At 36.8% G+C, this 14371-nt stretch overlaps 1 protein-coding gene across 3 annotated transcripts in view; it reads left to right on the forward strand.

The window, feature by feature from the left end:
• Nucleotides 1-10723: 10723 nt before the first annotated feature.
• The window catches only part of LOC135221975 (uncharacterized), a 50258-nt gene continuing 46610 nt past the window's right edge, over nt 10724-14371 (forward strand). Inside the window, exon 1 of one of the 3 annotated variants that reach the window (XM_064260060.1) lies at nt 10724-10856. Coding sequence is in view for 1 of the 3 variants with exons in the window: in XM_064260063.1 (XP_064116133.1) it covers nt 10848-10856 (9 nt within the window). In the remaining 2 variants the exon portion in view is untranslated. The remainder of the gene's footprint in view (nt 10857-14371) is intronic. The other 2 variants (XM_064260061.1, XM_064260063.1) reach the window with 2 other exon arrangements.

Below are 14371 nucleotides of genomic sequence, written 5' to 3' on the forward strand. Positions count from 1 at the left end.
ATAATAATAATAATAATAATAATAATAATAATAATAATAATAATAATATTCTTTGGACTAGACAGTGGAAAGACTACAATACACACATTCTAGATAGAATCTTTCTTGCCAAATGCAAATCACTAGACTCATGCCCCTTAAGATACAAGCCTGCCAACTCGCCTACGAACAAGTAGTACCCATGAACGTGACACTTGCGTTATACACGAACATGGTACGATTCTGTCTCACGGAAGGTGGAAACAAGGTACGAACGGCGCCCGAATTTTGACAATCGGAAGCGTCACGCACGTGAAACATTTAAGAGACGGAACAAAGTTAGGTGACAGTATTAAATCTCATTCTGAAATTATTATTGAAAGAAGGAAAAAAGGATGTTATGATGTCGTACTTTCACGTGGACTTATGCAGTTGCCAACGTTTCTGTTTAGAAATAAATCCTTTTCCCTGTGGCTTTATGGAATTCGTAGGATTCGTGAACTTGCTTTTGACTTAAGATGTGTTAGTACTATGTTAACATTTTCTGCCAGGTTTAGATAAAAATAATAAGTGATCTGCTTCGTGATTCGCGCTTAACTTTCAAGTCCACCATCTTGCATTCGTTTTCGTCGATATTTGCAGCAAAAACACAAAAGTACATTAATGTAAATATGGTGTAATCTTATATCATTGGGAAATGAGACAAAGATTTTGTTCTCGGATACAGTCATTGCTACATACTTTGTATATTACTCATTTATCTGTAACCGAAGATAACCGGGTCGCTCTAAATTAGAATTGATAAGAGACATTACCGACTTACTACTGCGCAGCAGCCATTTAAAAACATAACCAGTTTTCAATAATCTTATCGGTTGAAATGCCTTGTTTTCGGTGCAGTTCATTTCAGCGTAAAGGAGACTGAATTACGTAATGGAGTAGCGTTGCCTATCTCTCTAAGATAAACTTTGAACTTTTGTGAATTATATGTGGAGTGAATTATGTCATTGATATTGGCGCATGTTATTCTGATCTGATTCTTCTATTGTCATGTTTCCTGACAGATTTTTTTTCTTAGTTTTTTTCTGCTTTTATTCAGATGACGAAGAATCTTGAACATATGGAACAAGTCCGATGCCAGTTAACCTTAAATTCCATCTTCCAAAGAATACAGTATATGCCAAAATAAGTTCGTTGTTCGTAACCAATTTCAAATCATATTGTGAATAAATATATTCTCTAGTGTTAGTATAATGATCCAAATTAGTTTTTTTTTTCAGTGTCTTGTTTTGTTTTATTGTCTCATAATTGACACTTGTAGATTTTCAAATCGCTCTTGGCTTTTGATTAAAACAAATGATTTGACATTTCAAACTAACTGACAGACAAGCAGAGCATAAAAAGCTATGGAATGAATGGCAAAAAAATTATAAAAAAAAAAATCATCCTTAATTTAAAGACCCTGCAGTGAAAGTAGCAAAGATTACCTCAGTCCGCAGAATAAAGATTAATCAAGACCACAATTTTCCTTGACTTTCTTATTTTCATGCTATCCTCTTTGCTACTTACTGTCTTAAGTATCTTTGATCTCTATCAACCTTATTTTCTGTATTCATTTTTAGGCTTTAATATGAAGATCACTTGTTGCTTAATCCAATTCACGAAAGTTACCCTGTGATATCTAGTGAGGGAAAGATATGCAAAGATAGTTCAATGGTACTATCTCGTGATAACCAATAAAAGCACCGTATAATCTTGGCGGAGGGGGTTGGTCCGGCTCCTCTCTAGACCGATGTTACGCAGCGCGGACGTTCCTTCAAGTAAATGTCAGCAGCACAGAAATGTCAGCTGATGCATCTTCCGTACCGAAGACACAACAGCAGTAACTATTTTACTTTTTTTGTGAGGGACATACCGAGAAGCGCCTGATAAGGGAACTCTTGCTGCTGTATCCCCATTTTACCAGCAGTTCAGAAACCCCCACCATTAAAGAATTTGTAGGGCGTTATCCCGCTGCCAAACCAGTAAAATTCCTTAAATAAATGGCACTGATAAAAGAGTGGACCATCAACTCATGTTGCAAGGTTCCTTAAAATTCCTTCCATCATCCACTGGAATGACCTTAGACTGAAAGCTTGGGTTATTGCGTGGGAGCAAAAGAATGGGTCGTTTAAAAATCTCATAACTGAAAAGCATCGCGGGAGACAACGTTGGTACTCATAATTCCTTGCTCAAGAGAGCATAATTTTGTCATAGCACTGAAATATGATACAAGGTGGCAGACAGGCTCAGGTTCAAGAAAGTGTTAGTAAAAATCTTTCTCTATAGAGAGTGAGAGAGAGAGAGAGAAATGCAATGAATGCAGTATGTGCTCTAATTAAAGAAAAACGGAAAATATATTTGAACAGAAGACTAGATACAATGAAGAAACAAATATTGCGCGATAAACAGCAACGCTTATATAGCCATCAACAGTAAGTTCACAAAGAAGAAAGCACATAGAATGCTTTCCTGATGGGTTAATTCTGAACTGCTGGGTTTATCAGCTTTGGTATTTGCTCTGGACTGCATTTTATCTTATTTACAAATCATCATAGGTTTAACTCTTAGTAAATGAAGAAGTTGGAGTTCATCTGTGTATACTATACGTTAAACAATCTGCACTGTACTATAGTACTGTAAAGATGATGTTAAACACCTACAACTTAAACATATTCCAAATGGGTGTAATTGGGAAAAGCTGTGGAAAATGTTCTCCATTTAGTTAAATCTGGCTATAAATTTAATTTATCAATAATAAAGTCTTTCTTAGTGTCATTACGGGAGGTGAAAGATGTATTGTACTCACCGTAGACTTTTACCCTATAGGGCAATATAAATTAAATTCCCAGCAATCGGGAAGCTTAGAAATCAGTAAATTAATTTCTAAATACTGTCTTGGATCATGTATGAATGAAATCAGTACCTAAAATATCTGTCTATTTAAATAAGCAGACACTTGGTGTGATATTGGCATATGCTCAGAAAATAATGGTTGCTCGAGAAACTAAATAGAGACAGCTTAGAAAATCAGTGACAAAAGCCTCTTGTAATTAATTAATGCCGTGTCCACTCTTCAAAATCTTGATTGGGAATGACTACATATATCTTCCAGTAAGGAAAATATCTCAGGCGAATACCTATGCATGAAGTAAACTCAGGATTCATCCATAGGTCTAGGGAATCCTAGGTTTAAATTAGTCCCATTGGTCCCACGCCACTACTGGTTACGACAATGTTGTATCTGCATTTTTTGGAAATGTGAGTCCTTTCAAACCATTATGTGACTGAGAACATGCTGTGAGAAGAATATGGAGTGACTAATGAAAAAAATAGAAATTGTAAGGCCTGTTAACAAGGAATAGAAAAAATACAAGTGTGGTTCGTGTGCGGGAAACCGTTTGGACAACTTTTCACCTGACAGCTGACAAAAAAATAATCTGGTGCAGGTGGAACTGTGAACTAGATTCACTGCTTATGGCAGAGAAGCGAATGTGACTGAAGGTGACTTTCGTCATTTGTACGTTCTTTGGCGAATGTGGGTCTGAGATGATAGTAGCAAATTTGATAAATGCATGGATGTTCACACTACTGTACTTCTGTAAGCTTTGTGTAGTATAGTTTGAAATCCAAAATAAGCTATGGATAATTCTGCCTATAAAAGTAATGCGCTAATTCAGATGTCCATTTTCCTCCCTTTAATCATTAAAGTTTTAAATGTCATTTATTCGTCGATGTTAGAGATTGCACTGATGGGGAGTGCTTCCTTTTTGGCTCACTCCCCCTCCCGGTAGTGTCGAATCATGAAAGGCAACAAAATGAATCGTGCCTGCAAAAGAAAGAAAGAAAAAAAACGGAATCTCACTGATCCCACTCACATCACATCTCTCGCCCCTCGGCCCTCTTCGTCATCTCCAGAAGGTGGCCTTTCTTTCTTTCTTTCTTTCTTTTTTAGCCACAATTTCGGTCACTGTTCCGTTGCATTCAAAGGGAGGAGGACGAGTCATCCTCTGTCTGCCTTGTAACACCCAGGGAGCCACGTCTTCCAAAGTTCACTCTGTAGGAATTGGTAATCTTCAGATTACGCAATTCAGCGACTCTTTCTTGTAAGCCTATTCTTTCCTGCTTTTTGATGGCATAATATACTGTCTCCCTTTCTGAGACATCGTTCCCTCTGCGGTCAAACCCGCCCTCCCTCAGTCTAACTCTGCTTTGGCCGAAGCTGAGAATTAAGAGCATTTGCTCATAAAAAAATTATTGTCACCTAGAAAACCACATATCTGTCAAAAGAACGTTCCACAGATACTTTTTGAAGTATATTAGTAAAGAAATGTTTCATAAATTGAAAAAGTCAAACCTGACATGACGTATACTAAAATATTTCTTTTGCTAATTATATAGCAAACTTTCTAACAATTTTAATAATTATAGCTTAATTCTAAAATAAGTAAACATTTACACGCTGCGTTATTCATTGCACGTTATATATAATCTAGATATATTTTGTATCTTAATCACTATTTATTTGTTGCTATGACAAAAACTGCACTTATGCTCTATCATTAAATAGACTACCAGGTACCGCAACGAGAGATCATTATGAAACGTATCCAAACTTAAATCAATTAAATTAGTTTAATTAAGCTGAACGGTAAAGCAATCAGATAAACTGAAGCGCGAGTGAGCGCGTGTGTGCGTATATGCGTGCACGTTTAATGGCAAGTGGGCGGAGTTTACTCAAGCTTCCCCAATCGAAGACTTCCACGCTAGCAGGTTTGCTACTCTCGCACTGAACGCTCTCACTGAACGCACTTACCATGTTAGTATTGTATTGTAAAAGTCATATGAAAGCGCTAGCATTCATTCGAGTATTTACAAAGGAAAGACTGATTCTGCAGCAGGGTGACGGTGTCCTAAGATGCTTTTACCTTTTCACTTAAATAACAACGAATACGTATCGTAACATTTAAACTTTGCATCATCCCGGGAATTCTTCTGACGTCATTTTTACGTAGTGAAAACGTAAATAACGTTTTATGATTGCGATTTTATTTGCTTCTGTAATAAAGGTATTCTGTGGAGTGTGTGTGTCCGCACAATGGCAACCAGCGTTAAGCCAGGCAGACATTTATTCGTATCTTAATTAATTGCCATGACTGAAAGGAAAGATAAAGTATTTGTAACACTCAGGGCAAATCGGTCGTGCATCTGGCATCTAGCGTACGTCAGGGCTATCCCAAACATGATAAACAAATCCCGTTCGTTAGGGTAGTGAGTACGTCATAAGAAAGTATATTTGTATGCCTCCAGCAGTAGCAGTCGATTTAAGGAATTCCTGGCATTTACGTTGCACAATAAGACATATGCTATAAATATGTGCCAAAATTATCAACAATCGTTGTTACTGTTTTGTTTACAGGACTAAGATTACAACAGGAAAAAATATGAAATTGCCTGTAATTTTTCATGCAGCTATGAATTTATCAAGTTTAAAATTTATTTTAATATATATAACAGATGATGAAAAAAATAAGACGTGTAAATCTGAATAATGCGTGTAAATGAAAATACCCCATTCATGACGAGAGACATTAATTTGACTTTTAGTAAACTTGCGATCATTACAGTATGAGAGGGTTGTTTACTTACTGGATATACTAAAAGCTGTCCATGGGTCCCCACAGAATTTATTAGGATTAATTCATTATAATAATTATATATTAATTGGCAAACTTCAAAGGACCAGGAGATTGCTTAGTACGAATAAAAAAAACGGTCTGTAGTATTCCTTGAGTTGAGGTAAATATAAAATTTAGGCCAAGCACTGGGGACCTATGATGTTATTCTGCGCTAAAATGGAAATTTACAGTATAAAAGGTTTGAAAGGTGTAACGGGAGGAAAACCTCGCAGTTGCATAATGAATCAAGTGTTATGAGAGGGTGGAAAGTAAGATAAAGAAAGAGAATATGAAAGGAGGTACAGTAAAAGGAACGAAAGTGGTTGCAGCTAGGGGTCGAAGGCACGCTGCAAAGAACCTCAAATAATGCCTACAGTGCACTGCATTAGGCCCACTGACGGCCGTATTTCCTACGGGGTGCAGTACTCGAGTATAGAGTAGGCACGACAATCTCTAATGATCAGCATTTAAGATTTAAGGAAAATGACGCAGCCATATCCCAAGGTTTGGTATGAATCTCCATTTTGGCCTGAAAGATAGTTGAATGATCCGATTAATCACTTCTGTCTCATTCATTGTGGTTTAAACCATCTGCTCAGATTATTCTAACATGGCGTCTATTTTCCTAGAGACAAAGCCTTTTCAAAATATGCAAGTTTCAATGTTATTTGTTGGATGGAGATGATTATGTGGAAACCATTCAGAAACGAACTCCTCTCTGGAAATTAAAAGAAAAAAAATGTTTCATTGAGACCTATGCTAAGGAAAACTTTTGTATAAATAATATAGCTTTTAAACAGTTGTCTTCGAATTGTTCAAATCAGGTGTGGTTTAGGGGCAGTAGCTGGCGGCTATGCCTTTTGGTCGTCAATACTCTCCCGACCTTCACAGCATTTCGGACCGCTACTGAGGTACCACACCAAACATTCAAGTAAACCGTAGAAGAATTAATTTCCACTTTCTCTCTCGAAGATATTTGTTCTTACTCGGGGAGTAAGCCTACAAGCTACTTTGTTGTTGTTGTTGTTGTTGTTATGGGGGTTAGGAAAGGTCTATGGAAAACCCTTAGTAAGGTCTGCAAAAGGTGTTTCGCGTTGAGTTAAATGTACAGGAATTACAAGATAGAATGTTTATGATCTAGTATTTATTAGAATGGAAAAGTAAAAAAAATACATAATGTGCATGTTAAACACACCAGAAAATTATCCCTAATGAAATATAGCATATCTATTCTAATTTTCGTTAGTGAAACAAGGCTCTATTTGACTGTAGATTTTAGCATGTTTTAATATATTTGGTGTACTGAATTTAGGCTGTTTCTGTTCGATTATTTTGTTTACGTTATAACTGATAATATATGAACGTGTTTAATTTGAGTCCATTTTAATGAATCCTCGTCGTTAATATAATTAGTACTAAGTATTAGTATTAATTACGACGACCACTTCACATTAAGTTGGGAATATAATGTTCACAACTTAAGTGTGAGGGAAAAATCTTGCGCACGTCCCGAATAAGCTGGAGGTCGCATCACCCCTTCTTAAAGTTCTTAATTCAGACTGGGGTGTTAACCGTCTGAAGTTAGTATTCTAACGTTTAGTTTAATTAGTTACTAAACAAGTCAGATAGCCACCCCTAAATTGGGTTAAGGATAGTAGGAGTTTAGTGACTGATGCTGTGCACACCACACATGATTTAGATGATGCTAACTACTGAGCGAACCGGAAGTAGGAAGCAGATATGGACAGGCCTGTATAATATATATCAAAATACACGAAGAAATGGAGCTATACCTCATATCAAAGTACACGTCAAGGTTGATAAAAGATAAACTATTGTCCTTTAAACTTCAAGCTCTGTCTAGAAGATACAGTCACTGTTAATTAAACAGAGGGAAGGTGTCACTGGCAGCCAAGTTGCTAAACTTGGTGCAGTAGTCCTATGCAACCACGATGAGGTAGCCATTCAAATTTTTAAGTCTCCCATAGTCCAAACTGACTCGTAGCAGTAGGCACCCACATTTTAGCCTTTTACCTACCCAGTTCCTGCTTCCTTTCTTCCATATTGTTGTCCAACATATGACTGCCCTGTTATATCGTAGGACAACTGTAGGGTTTTCTGAAATGAATATAAAATTTAGGGCAAGCACTGAGACCTATGAGGTCATTCAGCACTGAAACGGAAATTGACAGTAAAAAAGTTTGAAAAGTGTAACACTGGGAAAACCACGCAATTGCACTATGAATCATGGCGCTATCCCCCTACGGACCTGTAAGGTTTTCTTCCAGTTTTATCCATGGATCCTTGTACTTTATTTCATTTATTTTCTGGATCTCTTAATCTTGTTTTTAAACCATTTCAACTTCATCTTTTTAGTGTCTGAATGGCTGAGAGTGCCCCAGTGCTTGGCTTTGTAGTCGAAATTTCTTGATTTATTCAAGTATATAATAGGCCTATAGTGTTCAGCTGTTGTGAAAACAAACGCTATTCTCGGGAAGGTTCTTTCAAGATAAACGAAAGATATTCGACACCTACTGTGAAGCCATAGGCACCTACGAACCTAAAATTCCAAAAGGCAGTAACTGATATCGACTCACAAGCAAAAATATTGCCTGGGCCAGAATAACTTGGTGGCAAAAACTCAGGGACAACAAAAACTTCAATGTCAAAATATAAAATCTGTCTCTAGGAAACCATTGCTACTGGTTCCAACCAACATGGCAGTAAACTGTGATTGTCGTTATCATTAAATGTCCTGATAATGAACTCCGGTAATTCATTTACCAACGCTCAAAACCCAGTTGCAAAATCTTTCTTTCCCCTTCCTTGGAGATGGTTTGCCACTATAAGCCATACGATGTTGAAAACAACATTTCTTAACCCATCAGTGATATTAATGTAAGTTATACTTGGTCTGCTTTAGGCTTGGAAAGGTGACTGCCAGAGAACCGTTCGCTCTTGACATCGGAAATAACTGCTGCAGTATCCGGTTGTGACAACAGACTCAACGAGCAAGGCATACTTGGGATGATGTAATTTCGTAACCATGTTAACCCATTTTAATCGTCATCGTCCCTTCTTAAGAGTTTTCTTTTCTTTTTTCTCATGCCCTCTCCATTTTATGGCGATTTATGTATTTAATAGACTATTGGTTTGTTTTCTTTGCTATGGAAGTTATATTTTTGGTTCCATTAACCCCTGTCTATCTGTTAGCAAGATAACATGACGTAATGATGGAGATACCTCATTTAAAGTAAGGATGATATCCTCCGTAACCTGTATTTAAAAAAAAGAAAAAAAAAAAAAAAAACTGGCTTCAATTTTTATAGGATGGTGACATGAGCTGATGATGTTATGATCGAGTGTGCGTCATACGTTAATGCGTAGATGCGCACATATTAATTTGGGAGTTCTATAGGCTCATATGTCGATAGATAAGAAAAAATTAACTTAGCTGCCCTTGTAGTGCATTTTTAAAGCAATATTTAATCATTGTAGAGGGTATGGGAGTCCCTTAGTTGATGCAGAAACACGTTGCCGTAACATTTAATAGTTTTGGTATACCACACCGAAACAGCAAAGAATCATGAATGGTTAAGAGAATGGCAGAGAAGTTGCACCAAATTATGCTTGCATGTGGTTGCAATTGTAGGATAAGAAAATAAACAATTTTCTTCGGTAAGTTCTTGCGAAAAGGCCAAAACTTTAGTTATAAGTTATGATTGTAAGGTGACATAAAAAAAACGCGCGCGCGCACACACACAATACACCCATGTTGTCAATATGATGAGAATGGATTGTTCAAAACACTTATCAGGTGCCTTCCACAAAATAAATAACTTTTGGGAAAGATCAAAACCCAATCGAGAGATGTGGTGAAAAGGTTTGCTTTAGGTAAAAAGAAAAAAAAATAGAAGTGTAAATATGAAGTATAAAACGTAAAATATTTAACAGTTGCAAAATACTTGTTCCCAAGGCTGGGTTAAGCGTAACAAATTACTGATAAATATTAATCTACGTAACACCTGAACAACAGTAATTAGATAAACAAGCAGTGAATGCCATTGGCAAATGGCACACCTGATAATTTCAGTCAGTTCGAGATATGGACAGCCAGAGTTCATGGAAGTTGAAAGTCAAGACTGAAACAAACTGGAAAAGACGAGCCCTGAATTTTTTTCTCGTAACTTAAGAAGTAACTTTGTAGGCAAATACTCTAGTTTATCAGCAAGTGAGAAGGTAGGAAATAAGAACCTCAGAAACCCGACTGACTCATTTTTAGAAGACTCGACGAGTAGTAAAACTCGTGGAGAGATACGACTGAAAATGAAAATCCAACAAATTTGATGTTTACTGTAGATTTTCTTGCAAAGTTTTTAAGTATCTTCCTTTGTGACGTTGTGATAAGTGATTCACTTTGCCCTGACGCAAAATCTGGCGAAGTTATGACTCATGTTTTATTCTGCGATAGGAAATCAATCAACTATCGTATACTTCCAAGTTCATTGTTAAATATGGTGTTTTCCATCAAGGTAATCACTTCTTTGAATATTTAGAACGGAAAATATATGGACATTCTATATAAGTCTATTGTCTAAATCTGAGTTGTCTTTTTATGGAAAATTGTTGATAAGATTTCATGCAATCTCGTGATTGCTCACGGTGGTGCAAAACAACAGCCAACGTGGAAGGTGTAGACTCACATAGTGTCGTGTTTGCTCATCCCACGATAATACGACAAAGAAACAATGGAAATAAATGAAGCATATCCATTAAAACAACTCTTATTCAAAAGGCAAAGTATCAGTATCGCAAGATCGTCATACCATATATACTCTGGTTTTCATATGAATGTTCCTAATGTAATTTTTCTGGCTTTGGGACTAGAAGGAGGCGACCAAATTCTCGTGGAAAGTCAAGGCGGGCGAAGGCCGCGTTGTCACTGGCTGACGCAACGTTCAGAAATGTTTACTACGGTGTTGGACGGCGGTGCTAGGGGATTGGTGGGTTGGGGCTCCAATCAATGTTAATGCTGTAGAGCGGTGGGTCCTATTGCAGGGGCCAGGGTGACGACTCTAGTGTTAGTCTTTGGTGTAGAGTCGTGTTGTTAACATGGATCCTTGAGGAATATGTTATATTCGCAGAGTTAAAATGATACAAGTAAAGTGATTCGTGTTTTATGTGTATCAGTATTTACTTAAATACTTCTGTTTGCGACTATCAATATTTACGTAGTAACAGCAAGCAAAGTTGAACGTGTAGCCTATAATGCCATTGACATTAAAAAAAGGTTAAACAAGGAAAATAAAACATTCCTAATGTGAGATGTGCTATTTTTTATTCTCGGAGATTCTACAGTGATTTTTTGCGAAAAAAAATTTTCATTATTAATTCGTCTTAGATTATATATATATATATATATATATATATATATATATAGATATTATATATATATATGTATATATATATAATTTATTTATTATATATATGTGTGTGTGTGTGTGTGTATTCAAAGTGGATAGTTTGTTAATATGCTTGATAAAATAGAAAACCTTTATGTGCGAAGTACATGATGTGAAATATGAAGATTAAATATTCCAGTAACATTTAACATGCGTGAACATTGTCATTTTGACAAACGAATGTTCGTTTATATTTCAAATGAAGGAAAAAAACATTCACCCAGACTACCAACGGTAGCTGATATCTGTGTGATGTCATCTTTATATATGTTGTAGCCTTTCATTTCTTCGTAATTTAATTTGAATTCTGTTGGTAAAAAATTAGAGTGCTGTAAGATTTCTTGCCAAATAGGTAGTAAAGGAAATAAAAAATTAGTGTAGGCGTACTGTAATGTTATTTTAACGTTTACTAGTGACAGTAACTAATTAAATTTCATGGCACCTTGCAGCTAGTGTGTGATGTGGCATAGTTTAAGGGATTATAAATGAAGTTATTTATGTCAAAATTCCAAATTTTGCATGTTAGCTCTAGTCCTCTGTCTAAGACTTGTTTTGGGAATTATAATTGGGGTGCAGATAGAAATACCCAGCAATATCGATCTTGACAACATTATTTTAAATTTCCTCAGAAATTTCTTTAAAGGGATGAAAAGTAAACCATATCAGCTCCCAGCTCATTCTCGACACGAAAGCGATAATCAATACATTCCTCGATCCAAGCTTTACCGAAATTAATGATGAACTCATTGATGCTGACGCTTTGTTTCTCATTTCTTCCTCAAAAATCCCCATCTCATTCGGTCTTTGTTGTTGGGTTCTGGGGACACGCCTCTCTTCTTATCGGGCAAGTGTCCTTGCGGGTGTCTTGCCTTCGAGACCTTTAAAGCCGATTGAAGAAGTGTGATTCAGTCATTTTGTGCCGATGGCGTCGCGATTTTCTTCGTTTTATGTCGCATCTACCGCGACGAGATTTTAGAAATCGTTCTTTTTATTTGAACACTACCAGGTCGTTTGACCCACGCACGCCTTTTGATATCTCTAGAGCTATTGCGATATGACTTCATTGTCCAGTTAGTTCTCTGACAGACTTAAAAAGGAGGATTAGTACTGTTGTTTCTACAACAGTGCAATATATCTCATTCCCTCTATAACATGTGATTCCGCTCTATTTCCTGTAGAGTATTGTACACGAGGTGTCGTCTTCTGCACAGAGGATGGTGACATTTTGGAGTGACATGTTTCTCCTGTCAATCACAAAGCTACATATGGCTTTGTCGTAATGAACTCATGTTCTCCCATTACTTCCAAGGACCATTTAGCCATGAACGTGAAACATTCTTGAGAATATGCCGTCCATCATTCAGTACAGCAAACCCCCCCCCCCTCCTTTTTTCATACTTTTTCTTCTTTTCTAATGATTATTTAGAAGTGAATTTAATATTTTGGGATCTGATTCTAGCTGGTTCCCCGTTTTTATTGTGTGTGTGTGTGTGTGTGTGTGTGTGTGTGTGTGTGTGAAAGGAATGTAATTATTTAAAATAATTAAGATTACCTCATACAAATGTTATACAATTAAGCTAATAAGCTAAGATTCACGTAGTAGGGAAACTAAATAAAAAAAAATAAAAAAACTGCCGACCTTATAGTCAGTAATTAAAATGAAATGAACATAAAGAAGAAATTCAAGGAGAAAACAGACAACGATCATCCACATTGAAAACATGAGGAAAAGTGAAATGATAATGACGGATTGATATTATGAAATGTGATATTGCCATAAAATACAGGCAAATAAGGCAAACAACGCTGAATCATTAGACGATACAAATTGGAAGAATAGAAATATGAGAAACAAGCCATTGCTTTTAGATGTAGGGTAAAGGTCACACATTAACGACCACTGAAACATCTCATGGGAAAGTTGAGAGTCCCTCGAGAGTGGGAAGTAAAATCTCACTTGATGGAGATGTTCACCAAGAGTAACGAGACAAATGGAGGTGCCGATGCAAAGGCAAGCCCTCCAATTTGAAATGAACTGGAGCAGTGTGTAAACAAAAGGCCCGGTAGGAGGATAGTCACCAAACGTGCAGTTATTTGTAGGCATTACGTAAAGTTCTTTGCAGGGTGCCCTCGGCCCCCTAGCTGCAACCCCTTTAGTTCCTTTAACTATACGTCCTTTCATATTCCCTTTCGTCCATGTTATTCCAAAATGAGCGGGAGCAAACTTCTGGAAATATTCAGGTAGAGAAAGTTTTTTAAAAAATCAAATGACCACAACGAAAGTTACTCAACAAGTTAAGATTATTCTTTCAGCAATTTTAAAAAAAAATTAATAGCCTGTACAAAGCACATAGCCTATTCAATAAGTGACCCCAACGGTAACATAATGTGAAAACTTGAGATATTTAAGAAAAAAATGAGATCTATAAAAAAAAATCATTGACAAGGAAGAAAGGTTCTTTAAGAAAACTATCAACTGTTTACAGTGTAGTTGAACTAAATGAGGGACGAAAGCATGGCCTCCAAGATCAAAGGAGGAAGATGATGATTCTGGAAGTCCCCGCTAAAGAAAGTAAGAAGAAGAAAAAAAGTCTCCCAGTCTCAGAGTTTTATTTGGCTTAAGGGCTTTTGAGCTTTGTTGTTTCCAACTTTAATTTAAAGATGAACTATACAGATCTTTAACATCCGACGGAAGCCTGTTTAAAAAATTATGCAAGATGTTCACTTACTACCGATTTTCTGTTTCGTTAGCGAGACGATTTTTTTCTTTTTTCTTTTTACATAGGCCCAGAACGCCGGGTTCATGAAGTGTTCATTTAGTTCAAGTCAGCGAAAAAAAATTTTTTTATTTGAATACTAGGAAATCTTAGTAAATGCTTTTGTTACATAATTTTAAGCTTGTTAAAACGCTAAACTCGAAACAACTACGATGTCAGTATGTGTGGTGCGGTCAGCGTGGATCCGTGAAGTCTTTAGGACCGGAGTAAATCTTTTGGTCTTTAGGTCCCCATACACTGAGCGATTGTCTGAACGACTGTCTGTATCGTTCGCAATAACACTGTGTATGGGGCTATGGGCTTGTCTGAATGCAAAAGTGGGCGGAGCTTCGTGTCTGAACGATCTCGGCGGGAATCTGTCACGACCAGGTTGCTGGCTTGCGACTTAAGTTTGTCTGCCGATACAACGCTACCGCGCGCGTCTCTGAGATGATGC

The sequence above is a fragment of the Macrobrachium nipponense genome, chromosome 3 (assembly GCF_015104395.2).
Source record: "Macrobrachium nipponense isolate FS-2020 chromosome 3, ASM1510439v2, whole genome shotgun sequence".
NCBI lineage: Eukaryota > Metazoa > Arthropoda > Malacostraca > Decapoda > Palaemonidae > Macrobrachium > Macrobrachium nipponense.